At 31.9% G+C, this 17,494-nt stretch overlaps 4 protein-coding genes across 9 annotated transcripts in view; 3 read left to right on the forward strand and 1 right to left on the reverse strand.

Annotated features, from left to right (window-relative positions):
- Positions 1 to 1,513, forward strand: part of LOC118444259 (uncharacterized) — a 13,898-nt gene extending 12,385 nt beyond the window's left edge. Inside the window, exon 2 of the mRNA XM_085661140.1 lies at positions 1,495 to 1,513. The gene's annotated coding sequence lies outside the window, so the exon portion shown is untranslated. The remainder of the gene's footprint in view (positions 1 to 1,494) is intronic.
- Positions 1 to 7,181, forward strand: part of LOC118444255 (uncharacterized) — a 19,666-nt gene extending 12,485 nt beyond the window's left edge. For all 4 annotated transcript variants that reach the window (XM_085661136.1, XM_085661138.1, XM_085661139.1 and 1 more), the window contains exons 2-8: positions 1,495 to 1,705; positions 1,840 to 2,032; positions 3,192 to 3,508; positions 3,839 to 5,412; positions 5,490 to 5,888; positions 5,963 to 6,345; positions 6,442 to 7,181. In XM_085661136.1, coding sequence (XP_085517262.1) covers positions 1,593 to 1,705; positions 1,840 to 2,032; positions 3,192 to 3,508; positions 3,839 to 5,412; positions 5,490 to 5,888; positions 5,963 to 6,345; positions 6,442 to 6,795 — 3,333 coding nt within the window. In that variant the 5' untranslated portion in view covers positions 1,495 to 1,592 and the 3' untranslated portion in view covers positions 6,796 to 7,181. The remainder of the gene's footprint in view (positions 1 to 1,494; positions 1,706 to 1,839; positions 2,033 to 3,191; positions 3,509 to 3,838; positions 5,413 to 5,489; positions 5,889 to 5,962; positions 6,346 to 6,441) is intronic.
- A 50-nt stretch (positions 7,182 to 7,231) lies between these two features.
- Positions 7,232 to 9,018, reverse strand: LOC118444261 (co-chaperone protein HGH1 homolog). Of its 2 annotated transcripts, none has more exons than XM_035872368.2 (6): positions 8,858 to 9,018; positions 8,522 to 8,756; positions 8,192 to 8,425; positions 7,822 to 8,106; positions 7,593 to 7,754; positions 7,232 to 7,485 (listed from the first exon to the last, which is right to left on the reverse strand). In XM_035872368.2, exons 1-6 carry the CDS (start codon positions 8,940 to 8,942, stop codon positions 7,380 to 7,382), a joined length of 1,107 nt encoding a protein of 368 aa, XP_035728261.2. In that variant the 5' UTR covers positions 8,943 to 9,018; the 3' UTR covers positions 7,232 to 7,379. The 2 variants fall into 2 exon arrangements, with proteins under 2 accessions (XP_035728261.2, XP_085517267.1); XM_085661141.1 differs by having other exon boundaries at positions 8,522 to 8,785; positions 8,858 to 9,000.
- Positions 9,019 to 9,495: 477 nt separating this feature from the next.
- On the forward strand, positions 9,496 to 17,007 carry LIMK1 (LIM domain kinase 1). 2 transcript variants are annotated; one of them, XM_035872349.2, is made up of 8 exons: positions 9,496 to 9,573; positions 10,296 to 10,410; positions 10,475 to 10,915; positions 11,594 to 11,686; positions 12,680 to 12,812; positions 12,914 to 13,143; positions 13,226 to 13,454; positions 13,594 to 17,007. In XM_035872349.2, the coding sequence occupies exons 1-8, from the start codon at positions 9,552 to 9,554 to the stop codon at positions 15,913 to 15,915; spliced, it is 3,585 nt and encodes a 1,194-aa protein (XP_035728242.2). In that variant the 5' UTR covers positions 9,496 to 9,551; the 3' UTR covers positions 15,916 to 17,007. The 2 variants fall into 2 exon arrangements, with proteins under 2 accessions (XP_035728242.2, XP_035728245.2); XM_035872352.2 differs by lacking the exon at positions 11,594 to 11,686.
- Positions 17,008 to 17,494: the final 487 nt, after the last annotated feature.

Below are 17,494 nucleotides of genomic sequence, written 5' to 3' on the forward strand. Positions count from 1 at the left end.
ATGAATAATCATCAATATTAATCAATGATATGTTTCCTTTAGAACGATGAATTTTTTTCTATCGTGACGTTCACGGAATTAAAAACTCGGTCAGTTAGTGAATTCATTATCCTTAAAAAAAAATAGGAAAGAAAAAAAGGAAAACGAACATGAAGTTTGTTAATACGCGAAGATGAGTAACAAGGATTCTATCATCGCGTTTATTGTAAAAATGAGAGAAATAAGATGCTAAGTATGGCAATTAACTTATAATATACTCGGCACGAGGCGTCTGCTTTTCTCTAGATTCGTTTAGCGTTGGAACTCGGTAATCGTGTTGTATGATCATACGAACGGTTTTCTCGGCTGTAACATGTCCTATCCAAGATTCCAATTATCCTCGTAATCTTCCATTTTTCAATAATCGCTTCCGTCACGTAGATACGAACGTACTGGGCACGTGGAACACACGGAAAGCGTGTGCCATTTTTTTTTTATACTTTTATTAATTTCTCTGTATATATGTGTTACATATACTTGCATATACTATATGCATATATGTATGTACCTGAAGCTATAGTATCTAAAGACTAATAAGAGATATATAGATGGAGACAGTTATTCGACAGATGTTGATCCTCTCTCTCTCACTCTCTCTCATCAAAAAGCAGCTAATTTAAAGAATTTTCGACTCGATACGTAACTGTAAATCTTCCTTTCGAGTTGTATCAAGTGTTTCCTGATCAGACGAAATCTTACAAATTAAATTTCTTTTTTTTTTCTTTTTTTTTTTTCCATTTTTTTTTAGAAAGGACAAGGAAAAAAAATAAGTATATGAGAGAAGAAGATTGGAATGCGTTGAAAATTTCCGGTACTGATCGAAAAAGAATGATATTAAAATTGTAAAGAGTTCATGTTACCTTTTAATCAGATCACTGCGTATCTCTTACCTACCCACTTATTAAACTTAATAATTATCATGTTAGAAAAATAATTCCTAACGCGATCTAATATGTGCTTTATGACTGAACTAAATGTTACTCGATTGTAACACAAAACTTTAGTAGCTTTCCCTTGAAATCATGAAATATATATAGCACGCACACACACACACATACATACATATATATATATATATATATATATATATATATATATATATATACACACACACATACACGCACACAAAGACTTGATCTCGCTCTCGGTACTTTTACTCGTAGAGACCGTTAAACCTAGCCTCATACCCTTCACACAACTCTCCTCTAAGTCGCAGAACGAACTACTTATCAAAATTCCTCATCTCGTTTTGTGCCTTACATTCGGCTCTAATTATTTTCGTAGCAGATAACTACTCGCATAAATTTAACGCCTTCTTGACGAGGCGACGGCATCTACCATGAAGAGAGAAAAAAAAATGAAAAAGGAATATCAGATATATCTTAACATTTCTTTAACTTAGTCATAAGTATGTGATAATTCTTGAAATAATATTTTTTATCAATTTATTTTTAGATTGGAAGATAATCCATCGGTATGAAGTTAAGGATATTTAGATGAAACTCTAAATATTGATTTCTATCGATGATACGTCTTCAAAAGTGGAAAGAAAGATGTCTGTTGCTGGATTGTCCTGTTACGGGGATGGATTCCGATTGGTTGGGCCACCATCGGAATGTTCACTTCGAAGCAAAGCTAGAATTGATGCTCTCTTTGAGGATTGCAGGTAAAATAAATGAGAATTAAAATCCATCAAGTTGATCAGCTTATTATCATGTTTGTTATCATTTTCTTCCAAAATTGAACGGTCCTTTGGTCAATCCAATTGTCATAAATCATAAAATTCATTTGATCTTTTAGATCCATCTGCAGTTCGACTATCGGTGGTTGGTACGCCGGTGTCTCAACGGTAACGTCGATTCATTGTGAAGATCAAAGTTTCGAAGAGCAAAAGAGAGTAAATAGTGCAGTCCAAGCAAGAATCGAGGCGATGTTTGCTTCCGTGGAAGCTGAAAGCGGAACACCAGGGGAATGTGCGGCTGCAATATTGCCGGTAGCTTTTTCTCTTTTATTTTTTTATTTCTTTATTTCTTTATTTTTTTAAATTCTTTATTCTTTTTTTTTTTTTTTTCAAAATTTCATTCGAATCTCTTATCTTTTAATTTCCATCCATGCTCAGTCATGTAAAACTATTAAAATGAATTCAAGTCACGATAACATTTTCTTAAAAATAAAAAAGATCAAAAGATACAGAAGAGAATTTATTATAAAAGAAAGGATAATGCCTAATAATTGAGTTGATCGGGAAAATTAACTTTCTTCTCTACAATGAGTGGATAATTAATACCGCGCCATGACTATATAGATTCATATATATGTATATATATATATATATATATAAACGTCGATTCTACTCCATGTGCTACTTTTATACACAACGCAAACGTAGGTATGTTGAAAGAATCATGAAATTTTCATTCACGTTAAACACCAATCATCAAGTATACCACTGTCAAGTTTCACTCTCTAGAGATACAAAAGAGATTCTTTTAGTTGAAATGAAATATATAATCCAAATGTTAGAAAATAAAACTCAAATAGATTTGTACACGTTAAGAAGAGTTTCACTAATTAGATCATCGTTTAATTAGTCGCGGCCAGTTACGCGTTAGAAAACGATTTTCCAGAGAAAATATTCTCGAGATATCTCGCAGAAATTGAAAAAGAAAGTTTGAAATAATTCGTACTACTACGTTTGATAGAATCATCATGGTTTTGCGATAATCCTGATCTTTTATCTTTTTCTAAGCAAAATGGAGGAAGCTACGGGAAAGGAATAAAAAAGAAAAAAGGGAAGAAAGAAAAAAGAAAAGGAAAAAAAAATAAACAAAGGGACTTTCCTTGGCATACCAAATATGCTCCCGGAATTTTTAATCGTCACTTTCATTCCGTTCACGATTCACGAAGCGTGACGAACTAACTTAAACTCCTTCGTATCTCTTTGGAAAAATTTTTCATTTAACTGACGTGCAGATTACTTCTATATTAAATAAAATCTAGTTGCGAGTTCCTAGAGACTCTTTTATTTATTTATTTATTTTTTTTTTTTTTGATCGATCTCGTTACCTGATAATATATCATTTGAAATTCAAATCGAATAAATTTAAATTTACAAATTATAACATTCTAAAATTGACCTTTTTATCGATCAGGTGAAGTACATGGGTGCTGCTCCAGTTGGTGGTCGAGTAGCAAGCATTCGTGGTCTTCAAGAACCTCTTCGTCAGCTTTTAGAGAGAATCGATGGATCAATTCAAGCAGAATTAGAAGTATCTAGACGTGGACTGACCTTTCGAACAGGTGAGACCTGTGAGAAGAATAATCCTTTTCGTAGAATAGCTGTTTGGAGTGCATTGAGACTTCGATGTAGGAAGATTCAGTCGGGCGAGTCGCATTACGCTTTTCTGCCACTGGTTGGAGATCCTGATCAAGGCCAAGGAACCGATGACAAACACGCTGATCTCTACAGGTAAATTTATATTAGAAACTTAAGAACGATGATTCCAAATCTAGCGATTAGATATTCATGATGTCTAATACTTATCGTATAAGCCATATTCTTGAACAGGTCTGATGTAAGAGATTGGATTAATTGATTAAAAATTCTCTTCAATTCATGTACACATTATTAACTGGTGGAAGAGTCTCAATACTATGGACACTTTGATTCATACTCTTGAACACTTACTGCTATCCTAGTTCTTATAAAAACATATGTACGCGTGCACACAAATACACGCATTAAACTCTTGGCTTCCATTTAAGGAAACTGGTATTTAAATAAAATTCTATTTTATAGGACAATGCGTGGTTTGAAAAGTGACGTTGAGGTTTATCCACCTATCTTTGCTGTAGTCATGAGACGTGCAGGAGCAGCAAGATTGTTAGAATGTCATGCATTTGCTTGTCAAACGGAAGAAGATGCAGTTGCTGCTGCGGCTACCTTGTATAGAGCATTATTAGCTGATCTTGATGGAAATCGAAGAAGACCTAGACATACTAACGGTTTGGGCTGCGTTAGCTTGGCTTCGGTAGTTTCTAGCATTCGAGAAGTCAGTCCAAGTAACAAGAGCAATTTATTGACACCACCACCACCTAAACCAAACGTTCCACCTCATCCGGTAAGACCACCGAGGTCAAAAAAGAATTCCATTTCGAATTCAGCTACCGAAGATGAGAGTAATAACAAATCTGTTGGTGTCCAAAAAGCACCGAGAAGAAAAAAGAAAACGATATCGGACGTACAAGCTGAAGATATACTCGAAGCTAGAGGTAGAAGAAGGGAACCCGTTAAACCGGACAAGCCAGTAAGCCTTATACAAAAGAATTTGGAACAATTTGAAAAGAAAGATGATATTAAAAATTCCAAAAATATTCAACAAACGGAAAAAATCGAGATTGATCGGCCAACTAGTCGTATGGATAAGATCTACGATGATAAAACTAACAGTAGTATTTACGGAGTCCAATCTAACATTTATGAAAAATTATTATCATCCAGAAGAAGCAATGATTTCGATACTAACTCGAGATCTATTTACTTGCCAGCGCGAAAAGACGAAGCTCTTCTTTCAAGCGAAAAGAATTACGGATCTTACGATTTTTCTCGAAGACATTTTAACATTGAAAATACAAAGGAATCTTATTCTAAAAAATCAGATTGTTTTCCTATTTACGATAGAATCGATAAACCATCGAACACGAAGAATCCGATTTATATGGAAAGCACGAAGAAGAATGATCGACAAAAGATCTATGAGGAACACTTCAGAGATGCGGAAAAGATCTATAGTCTTGGTCAAGAAGATATTTATGTTCCTGGTAATAAGAAGATGGATCGTGGACACGTTCACAGTTCTCAGGAGAAGCAAGGAGAAGTATTCTTTTCGAGAAATCGTAAAAATGATGTCTATGAAGATTATAAAAAGATTCCTCAGGAAAAACACTGTTCTAGAAACAAAGAAAAATCCTCTGGTACAAAACTCTGTAGAGTTGTTACCATGGATAAACCCTTGAAGAAGATAGGTTCTAATGACTCAGAAACTGAACCGAAGATATCAGAGTACAGTCAGCCTCGAGTTAGAAGAAGAAGTAGAGCTGGTAGTGAGCCACCAGTTGGTAGATCTGAAAGTACTAAGAAAATTGTTCAAGAGACTAGACTGAAGAGATCACAAAGTGATTTAGACGTAGAGAGAGGAGATTTAATGACTAGAGTGGAATTACCAAGAAGAGCGAGTTTTCTAAAACCTGGAAGTACCAGAAGAGTAAACAATATGAAAGGTGGAACTCCTTTGGGATTTACTGAACTCTTCGATGAATTTAGAAATCAGGAAGGTTTGACCAGCGTCGACGACATTTTGGCAGCTATTATAGGTAAGAAATAAAATGATCATTACAATATTATTAACAAATAATAACAATGATAATCATCTAAATTATATTATTTTCAGATCCAGAAGGTATGTCATTTAACGATCTCAAGCCACTATACAAAGAATTTTTATTAAAACTCGCTGCTACCTTGACACAAGACGAACTCTATCAAAGATCTGCTAGTATAATGAGAAGACGACGTAGACCACAAAGAAGACGATCGACTCGTCGACCTTGTCTATTAGGACGTGCTATCAAGAGATCCGTCTCGAGATTAAAAGGTGGACCAACCGAATTCACATCGGTTATATTTCCTGCTAGAAGATTGAATGATAGTTTTGGAAGCAGTTCATCTTGCGATGCTAGGAATAATCATCGAAATCGTGTCTTGGCCAATAGGCACGGAAAGAGACGATCGTCCTGGAGAATGAACAAGCATGGACAGTGTCATACAACTTCGGAGGACAGTGACACGTGTACGTAAAATGATGTTAACACAGATTGCCAATAGAAATTCGTCGATCGAATGACATCGATAAATTTTCTTCAGGTAAACGAGCTAGTCGCAATGCTGGGGCAGCTGCAAACAGAAGCAGCAGTGGTTACGTAAGTTGCAGCGAATGCAGCTACGATTCCGAATCCTGCACCTGTATCTCAGCGGATAAATGTTATTGTTCCCTGTCCAGAAGACAACTCGTAGAACCTATCGTCCCAAATACAGTTGTGTGTGCTTGCGACACGGACAGTTGCTCGGAAAGCAACAAATGTTATTGCGGAAGGACACCTGTACGATCCAACATCCTGGAACAATTGAGACAAAAAGGTATTGTGCCGTCGGAGAGTACCTTAAGTAGAGGTGGAAGTCCCGATAGAATAACATCGTCAAAAACCTCTAGGAGTCATACTTCTTCACATAACTCTGAATTATTGAAGGTGATTTATAAAGATCCTCTTGTCCAAATGAAAATCATTTTAATTTTCTACTTGCAACTGCTAAGTACTTCCTTTTTTCTTTATTTTCATCCTCAGATTCAATCCTCTCCGGTTTGTGGTAGTTCGGACAATTTAGCATTGGATTATGATCTCTTCAGTCCAGGAAGAAAATCCCAGCAATCATCCGATAGCGAGAAGGTGTTGGTTGTAAGTGCTAGAGATACTCAAGGTCGTTTGGTCTACGTTGGAGGGGCAGAACGAGAGAAGAAATGTTTCTCTCATGGTAACGTTAGACCTGACGCTCATCATGAAGCACTCTCGATAAAAAAAAGTGCTGAAATTGCTGCTGTCTTTGGATCAGATTCTAATAAGATTTGTAGGAGAGCTAGTAACGCATCTAGTATCAAAAGTTCCATCAGTTTGGAAGCTGGTTTAGGATATTTACCTTGATGGTAATGTTTCCTGATCTGTCAATGACAGTTTTATATCAAAACTTGATCTCAAAGCTACATAGCTAATTCAAGTTTAGTAAAGTAACATGAGCATATTTTAGTCGATGATAGTTTATTTCTTGATTTCTAATATAAAGAAAAAGAAGAAAATAACGTATCGCATGTAAGTTCCATAAGAATGGTACCTGTTGCAAATTTAATTAATGAAAAACAAGTAATACCATATTAAAATATATTCTCTTATAATCTATAAGTCCTTGATTCTTTCCAGATATTAAATAATAATATCTTCGAAAGAACGAGATCGATATTATTAATGCTTTTGCTACTTTGAACCTGAATGGCTTAAGTTAGTAAACTAAGGGAACAGTGCAATATCGTGGATCATGTATACATATCCTTCGTGAATACATTTTTTAAATATATTACCGCATTATTTTATTATCAAGCGCAAGTTATATTTGTGTCCACACACATATATATATATGTAACGCACATATATATATATATATATATGACTTGAGCTATGTTCATAAAGAAATATTTAACAAGATATCAGACATCTTATAAAACTAGTATTTCTCAAGTATTTTTGATAAATTCTTCATCCATTTTTTGAAATTTGTCCTTGTATTCCATTGGAACGTCTACCTCTTTTATATTATCCAAACCTATTTCTTCTTCAGTTCTGGCATATCAAAAAAAAAAAAAAAAAAAAAAAAAAAAATGCGATGATTATAATGTCTAAAAAGGAAAAAAAAAAAGAAAAACTCATACAAATGATATAAAATATACCTAATTAAGATGTCAACAACATTTTCACAAGCAAGAAGAACTTCCTTGCATTTCTCTGATTTGTGCAATTCTCTTAAAATAATATAAGTGTTTTTTTCTCTTAAAATTTCCCTTCCTCTTTTTGTAGCACACAATTGTTCTAAAGCTTCTAGTAACATTATTCTGAAATAATTAAAAAAAATTTTTAAATATGTCCACATTTATATACTTATCAGAGATATAATTATACCTAATATCTGGATCTGATTCTCGTTCCTTCGTTTCGGGTAAGTATTGCAGATCAATTGGTAACTTTTCATTATCTTTATCGTCAAATTCTTCTGGTCCAGCAAGAGGTAATAATAAATATGACAAAATATCTATATCCTCGCTTAATAACCATTCATGATTTTCCACATCGAAGCAACAATTTTTTAAAGTTCCAATAATACCGCCTCTCCTTACTGTACTATCTGAATATTCTGTGAAAGGGAGGAGACGCTGGATAACATTTCGTTTCCTATCCATTATATATCTAGATAATAATATAAAAATACTGTAGAATTATAAAAAAAGAAAAAAAAATTATAACATATAATATTTGATTACATTTAACATACTTCCTTACAGAGGGAGATTGAGTAAGATTACTAAATACAGGCCCTAAGTAATGCAAATTAGCTCCTGTAACATTATATTTCTTTGCAGTAAATGCTGCTACGATGGAGTCCCATGCATAATCACTTTCTTCAATAAGTGTTATGACTCTGTCTACCAAATATCTAGGCCTTGTCATATTGGAAAGTATCATACAACATGGATCTGCTAATATGTTATTTTTATCCATTATACAGCTGGACAAAAATAATAATTTTAAAAGTTATAAGATAAAGGGCAAATTAATAAAAAAAAAAAAAAAAAAAAAAAAAACTATTTATTAATATCTATACCTGATACAAACTTTTACTAAGTTGAGATTATATTTTTGTTCCTCGTCCTGTCGCATAGATTCAGATATTGTTAAGAAAGCATTAGCTCCTGCTTCATCCGCACTTATATTTATAGCCGATAAAGCTGCATCTTTTGCTATTGCCATTGCATTATCTTGCATAAGTATAACGAGTTGTCTTAATATATCTAAAGAACCAAATAAGAGCTCACGACCCTCCTTGCTGCCTGTGATATCTACATTTGAAATAATAAATCAATGTATGCTATGACAAACATAACCTATAAGTTTTACGAATCAAATAAAATTAATTTTGGAAGAAAGTGATAATACATACTTAATACATTTTGCAATGCAACAGCTTTTAGATCTAAACGAGTATTTTCGTTTAGAAAATTAGCTATTTCTTTTAACACTTCCATACTTAGAATTAAATTCAACGAACACACTGGAAACGATTATTACAACTAACTCATAAGATAATGCTTATTGATAAGCTTTTCAATAGAATCGCCATCTATCGACAGAATAGTAAACTAATTAGAAAATAAACCTGAAATCGATTAAATCTCGATACATTAATCGATTAAAAACGTAATTTATTTCACTGACATTTAAACAATGTATACGGTAGGGGACTTCTTTCATATGTTTTAATAAATTTTTACAGGCGGTCGATAAAACAGATAACTACTTCGCCAACGTTCGGTAAAATAGAAATTTTTTTCACCGAAGGTTGATAAAACAGATGACTACTATATTTATATATTATATATTATTTTTTTTTTGTATAAAAATCGAAACATTAAGTTCATTTCTACACTATCTATAAAGTATAATTTAACAAGCTTATAGACTCGTTACCCACTTGTGCTTGTAGTTCATATTTTGTCCATACCTATCGCTGAAGTCACACACGCTTCGAGCGAAAGGCTGATGAACAGCCTTAAAGTGAAAACATTCTATAACGTAAATATTCTACGGTTGTATATTGGAGTGGGAGTAGTAGTGTGTCAATTCTAGATGCCGTGATGGATGAAGTTACGACAAATGGTAGGTTTTACTTCGGAAAAAATTTATTGAAACGTTTTGTTAACCAGAGCGAAATAGAATAGATGAGTAATGTGAAATGAAAGTGAAAGTGCGATAGAAAAATATATAGTATGGAGGAAGTTAATCAACAATTGTATCTCTATGCTCGATGATCTGTATGTCGCGTGGGCGTCCTGTCCTTCTCTGCTTTCCTGGCCCACGCTTTAGTATTTATAGTTTTATTTATGCGTTGTCCCGTAATATTGTATTGTATCAACGCTTTTCTTTGAATCCAACCAATCAGATTTACACTGTAACGACTATTTCATTGCATTGAGTCTTCATATTAGAGTAGATATAAAGCAGATACGAACTGTCATCTGATTAATTACTTATCGCTCGTAATTTTATGTTAAATATGAGTCATGTAACGACTCATATATAATTTCAAATATACTTAACTTTTAAAAATATCTTCTTGCAAGCTTTTCTCTTTTTTTTTTGTTTTCTTTTTTTTTTTGTTTTTCTTAAAGAACATTAATTAATCAAAAGTTATATCAATGAACAATGTTTTTAAGCCGTTCTATTCATTTTTTTGTTCTTATTTCTTCTTCTATTATTAAGCCCAGAGTTATATAAATATGGGATAATGAATTTTGTTATTAATTAACAGATACATTATTAGCGTGTAAATTATTTATAAATGTCATTCTAGTTGATAATTTCTTTTCTATGATATTTAGATCCAGGAGGAGGCGACAATGGTGGAACATTAATATGCGCTGGTTGTCTTAATGCAATCGATGAGGATGAGTTTATACAGGCATTGAGTCAAGAATGGCACATCGATTGTTTTCGGTGAGTTAAATTTTTTTCTCATGTTCATATTACAATCCTCTCATTGATATTTTATCTTTGACAGATGTTCTGTATGCGACATTGGCCTTTCCTCTTGGTATTTTGAGAAAGATGGTTTACTTTTTTGTAAAGATGATTATCTGGCTGCTTATGGAGAAGCCTGTCAAGGTTGTGGCCAAATCATTACTGGACCAGTTATGCTGGCTGGTGATCACAAATTTCATCCAGAATGTTTTGCCTGTAATTCGTGCGGAGCTTTCATTGGGGATGGCGAAAGTTATGCGCTTGTTGAAAGATCTAAACTTTATTGTGGAGTTTGCTACAAAAGGCAAATGCAACCGCTTAGCAGAACAGCTAATCATCCATTTGTTAGGAAACCGCATAGCATTAGATTGGTTGAAATACCTCCAAGTACAACCAATCCTGATAAGCAACGAGAAATTAAACTTACATTAGATACAGCTCCTAATCCTCGCAGTTGTGGTGCATTACTTCGTATCTCTGCGTAAGTATACAAGCGATTATTCCAAAATCCTAGTATCAGTCATTTTTTAATATTCTATGTCATTATCTTAAGATGAACCTGCAATGCTTTATCTACAACTTATATATCAGTTCTTTTTTTCTTTTCTTTTCTTTTTTTCTTCTTTTTCTTTTTCTTTTTTTTTTTTTTTAATTATCTCTCATTTGCTATATTATCTCATTTTTATATATCAAGTATTTTTACATTATATATATATATATATAATGTATATATATATATATATATATAAGTGTACCTTATACATATATTTATTTTCAATCATTATCATCAAATGTTTTTAATGTTTTATATGCCATATTCTCTTTGAATTATATTCATAAATTTATAAATGTTGTTGTTTATCTATATTATAATAATTGGAAAATATTATTAAATGAAAGAATATTTTTGTTATCAGCATGGAACCCATTGTACATAAGTTATTATACTCGATTGATGATCAATCGATTTATCAATATATTTTTTGGGATAAAATAATTGTAAATAAGTAAAATTAAAAATCATATCATATTTAATTTGACATAATTATACATAAGATTTGCTGCTTCTTTGTAATAATTAACCATGCATGACAAATCTATGGTTATTTAAGGACTTATAAAGATATGCAGCCCTTAATAACTTTCAACAAAAATGCAGGTTAATGAGAAATGTTCGTGGAAAGATCAGTAAGCTGCTGGCCTCTGTGATGGAGGTTCTGTTTAGGCTATGCTGCCACTTCTCTAATCATAGGTACAGCATAACAAATAATAATATGCACTATGTATAGTAAATTGATTGCGCATTTTAGATGCATGATTAGATATAAATTGTAAAGTTTTCAATCAGAGATATTTCCTTTTTTTTTTTTTTTTTTTATTCATAGATATTGTCACTGTGGTAAAATTTGTAATGTAAGATAAGCATGCACCAAATGTGAATTAAAATTAATTTATATTATTACAATTTTTTTATACTCAAACTCTATACTATGTTAGTTGTATATTTCGTACGTATGAATGATATACATGTACTTAATAATTTTATGCACATGTATATAAAGTTTTATTAGAGTTACATGTTAATAATTGTTAAGTTATTATGATATTATATATAATGGTAAATAATCTTGTCTTTTTTTAAAAGATTATTAAACGAGAAAAACATTTTTTGTTAAGGCGTGCAATAATTAATTTAAAAAATATCTTATGTCTTATTATGGGTTGTTAATGCTTGCTTTAATATATTTATATCTCATATATATATATATATATATATATATGTATATATATATGTTTCTTCCAAATATGTAATTAAAACTAATTTTACTAATATTAATGGCATAACAATAATCATTAGAAACTTTTCTCTATTTTAACGCTTTATGCAAGGAGTGTTAGCGTTAAAGAATGAGAAGTTATTAAAAATATTACTAAATATAATGAAGAACTTATTTGAAATGTTTCATTCTTTCTCAGAATTGTTCATTTAGCAATGTACTTGATACTTTTGTATTCTTATAAAACAATTGAATGCTCATAAGAATATTGCATGTACTTACTACCACGTTTATCTTAATAATAATAATAATAATAATAATAATAATAATAATAATAATAATAATAATAATAATAATAATAAGAATAAGAATAATAATAATAATAATAATAATAATAATAATAATAATAATAATAATAATAATAATAAACCACAAATATGTATAATAAATAAAATCAATTGTTGCAGATTAAATATGTCCAGTGATCTCATGTCTTTACATATTGGAGACCGAATATTGGAAGTAAATGGTACACCTGTAAAAGATCAGCCAGTAGAAAGTATAGAAAATCTCATACAGTATTCGGACACAGTTTTACAGGTACATATATATATATATATATATATATATTCCTATAAGATCTGAAAAAAAAACTTTGGATAATTGTAACATTGCTGTTACAACATATTCATTGTTTATAGTTGACCATTGAACACGATCCTGATGCAATGTCACGTCGTTTAACATTTCCTACACCACCGCCAACATTATTGACAACTTCAAGTCCAAGAACAAGTCCAGAAAATAAAGAAAGACTTTTTAAACGTCGTGACGAGGGTTATATCAGTGGAACACGAAGTAGACAATTGAGAAGGACGAGAGATCCCATGCACAAAGAACGTAGCAGTTCAATGTCGCGTTTATTAGACGGGTAAACATTTGAATAAAATTCTTTTAATTTGATTAACGAATAAAATTAATTAATACGATTTTATTAATTATTATTATTACAGAACAACTCCAACAAATCCTACGTGTGACTTAAGTCGAACCAGATCATTCCGCGTAGAGCCAAAAAATCAAAGAATATTTCGTGCCAGCGATTTGGTTAAAGGTGAACTTCTGGGAAAAGGATTCTTTGGTCAAGTATTTAAGGTCACTCATAGGGACACGAATGAAGTTATGGTGCTGAAAGAATTGTACAGGGTAGACGAAGATGCTCAAAAGAATTTTTTAAAAGAAGTAATTGTTTTCTTAAGTAATATATAATTATTAATTATATACATATACATATATATATATATATATATATATATGTATATGTATATAACAGGTGAAAATTATTTAATAATAAAAATATAATCCTTCTTTAAATTTTAAGGTCGCCGTACTACGTTCGTTACATCACAATAATGTTCTACGTTTCATTGGTGTTCTTTACAAAGACAAAAAACTACATTTAGTTACCGAGTACATATCAGGTGGTACATTGAGAGCTCTTCTTCACGATACCAACGAACCATTACCATGGGAACAACGAACATCTTTTGCAAAAGATATTGCCGCTGGTATGGCATATTTACATTCCATGAATATAATACATCGTGATTTAAATTCCCACAATTGTTTGGTAAGAGAAGACAAGACCGTAGTTGTGGCAGATTTTGGCTTAGCCAGGATCATACAAAACGGTAATTCCCCGGATAATCGTAAATACAATAGACATTCCGACGGGGAAGCAAAGACGTCGAAGAAAGAACGTAAAAAGAGATATACCGTTGTTGGAAATCCATATTGGATGGCACCTGAAATGATGAAGGGTAACAAGTACGACGAAAAAGTAGATATATTCAGTTTTGGAATAGTGGTTTGCGAGATAATAGGACGGGTACAAGCTGATCCTGATTATCTACCAAGATCTTCGGACTTTGGATTAAATCAAAATGCATTTAAAGAAAAATTTTGTGCCAATTGTCCGGAAACGTTTTATATGATCGCCTTTCTCTGTTGCGATTTAAATCCAGACAAAAGACCACCTTTCGAGCTTATGGAAATTTGGTTGGAAGGATTAGCAATGCATTTGTCCGTGGGAGCACATTTACCACCTGATTTAGATTTTGACATTAGACATTACACTGGACCTAGTCCGAGCAGTAGCGAATCAACGACTCCGGAAACTTTAGTTCCGCAATTGAAGCCTATTAAAGAAGGTCAAGTCCATCAGGAAAAGAAACGATCGAGTGGTTGTGACGATAGTACATTGGAAAGAGAATTCGAATGCGTGGAGAAGGAATTACCACGTAGTTCCGAATTGATAAACATTCGAGGAAGATATACCAGGCAAAATAGTAAACCAAATGAAAGTTCAACGTGTTCGAATCGATATTCAAGACAAAATTCGAAATGTAAGGAAACGATGGAAAGAGAGAAGCCTGATATCGTAATATCACACGATTGTACCGATTATAATCGATATTTACGTCAGAATAGTAAACAAAAGGACGTGGTAAAACTCGATGAGACCGAATATCTAAATCTAAATCGAGTACCAACTCTTGAGAAAATAAGATACGTAGGAAATTCAAATCCCTGTAGTTTCTCCGATGGTCCATCTGAATTCTGTAAGGTCGATAACAAATGTTCGTACAAACTGAACAACAACAACAACAACAATAACAATAATAATAATAATAACGTACATACCAAAAGTATGAGTGGTGGTGAATCCAGCGAATCGAATTTAGGTACACCATCGAATAACAAAACTAAACAGGATGGAAAATTCAAGATACCAGATGCAGGGAATATCGTTGGCTCGTATCTAAGACAAATAGGAAAGACAATAGGTACGATCGACAAGGCAAATAAATCTTCTAACAGTCAAAACGGTGTTAGTCCTGGTTTAACTGATTTCAAGAAGACAACAACGCCAGGAGAGACGATCAAGTCATCAGGTAGTTCTTATTTGAGAAGGACAAGGATATCACCGACTAAGGAGACAACGAAGAATGCGTTTCAAGGGAAGGATAATGTTTCGACTGATGTTGTCGTCAAGCAAATTGAATCAACGACATCAGTGTCAAGTGCCAAAGAATTGGTTCCAAGTAATAATACGGATAATGGATTATCTAGACAAGCTAGTGTACTTTCTGATGTCGGTAGTATATTATCTAGACAAGGAAGTCTCACGGTATATGGTAGTTTATCTAAAATCAAAGAGAACAATCTACCATTCCTACGTAATACGTCGACGAACGATGAAAAACATATGGAGCCTAAAATTAATACAGATAGATGTACGACAACTTATCAGAACCGTGAACTATGTGATCTTTCATTCGATCCTACTAGAACGGATGAAAGGCAACGTTACATAATATCTCATCGTCTAGAAAATACACAAGCAATGTTGGACGATCCTAAAACATCTGTCATCAATTCTAAGTGTCTTTATGATAGCGGATTCAAATTGTCAGCCAATGCTTTGGCCGAGTATGCTGAGTGTTATAAAAATTTAGATCTATGTAGGCAAGATAGTTTTGGCAGCGATAGTGCAGTTGGTACCATGAAGAGCGATTTTTTTGCTGATTTAGGTTTCGTCAAATTGAAGGATGGTAGATTGACACCGGACATCAGTCATACTCCTGAAAGATGCTGTACACCTAATAGACCGACATCTCCTATAGAAAGTACTGCTTTGTAAAGAAAGAAAAACAAACGAAAAAAAAAGGAAAAAAAAAAAATAATAAAAAAAAGAAAAATAAAAAAAAATAAATAAATAAATAAATGAATGTAAAAAGGAAAAGAATGAGGAAGGAGAGAGAAAGGCCATCGAACGCGTTTAAATGTTATTTTAAGAAAAATACGAAGAGTGTATAATATTTTATTGAAGGATGATAACTCACAAATTACTAATTCTGATCTCGTTAATGTTAAATAATTTCCGTGTCATTTTTGCGTTTCTATTATCGTTTTTTTCTTTTTTTTTTTTTTTTCTTCTAATCTCTAATGATTATTTTTTTTTTTTTTTTTTTTTTTTTTTTTTGTCTTTTCCCCCATCTCTGTTCTCTTTGTAATCTTCGCAGAATATCCGAAAGTAACGTGGCTTTACGTAGAAACGAATCCTTAATATTGTTGATAACTATTTGATATATATACAGACAGTATTAATGTATCTCATTTTTGCTACAAATTTTTATCGAAACGAATGAAAAAAGAAAAAAAAAAAAACAAAAAGAAAAGGGTGTGTGTATGTTACGTGCACTTGCTGCTGTGGTAACGAGGTGTATTTTTTTCATCGATTAAATTTCATTGGAAAAAGAAATAAGAAATTAAAAAAAAAAAAAAAGAGAGGAGAGAGAGAGAGAAAAGAAGAGAAGTAAACAGTAATTATAATAGCAATTGCATTCCTACGATTTTTCTTGCCATTTATATTATTCTTTTTTTCTTTTTCTTTTTTTTCTTTTTTTTTTTTTTTTTTTCCTTCGTCCAACGTGTAATTCCAAATACGAGTACAAATAATATTGGGATGTTTTTTTTTTCTTTCTTTTTTAAATAATAATTATAATAATCAATCGCATTAGTTTATGGCTAATTACAACACAGCATTTATTAGACGATTGATTTATTTTATTTTTTTTTTTTTTTTTTTTTTCTCTGTCCACCCATTAAGTTAACGATAATTCGACTGATCGAAATTTTCTTTTTGAGAAAATGACGGTGCAATGTTTAACAAATTGCACCACCGCATCCCCAACGAAGATGCATCGAGAAGACTAATATACATACATATATATATAAATATATACATATATATATATATATATATATATATATATATATTAAATATCTAACATATAACCATTCCATCCAAGATTGATCCTTGAAAAGATGTAAAAAAATTTTTTTAACAATCTAATCGTATCAAAAACTTGTGGTCCTTGAGATAAAAGGAAGAAAAATGCAACATAAAGAAAAAAAAAAAGAAAGAAATAAACAAGTAAAAAAAAATTATTAATAATAAATAATTAGATGAGATAAGCACGCCGAAAGAGTAGAAAGTGAAAAGAGAATAAAAAAAAAAATATATATATATATATATACATAAACATTGGCAAGTTGTGCTCTTTTTTTCTTCTTTAAAAAATTATTATAAACTCGATTTGTAGAATAGAGATTGTAAAAAAAAAAAAAGAAAAAAAAAAAAAGAAAAAGAAAAAAAAACGAAACAGATGATGTGTATATTTGCGAGGTATTTTTTTTTCCTTTTCTTTTCTTTTCCT

The sequence above is a fragment of the Vespa mandarinia genome, chromosome 13 (assembly GCF_050613455.1).
Source record: "Vespa mandarinia isolate Hongniang chromosome 13, ASM5061345v1, whole genome shotgun sequence".
Taxonomy (NCBI): domain Eukaryota; kingdom Metazoa; phylum Arthropoda; class Insecta; order Hymenoptera; family Vespidae; genus Vespa; species Vespa mandarinia.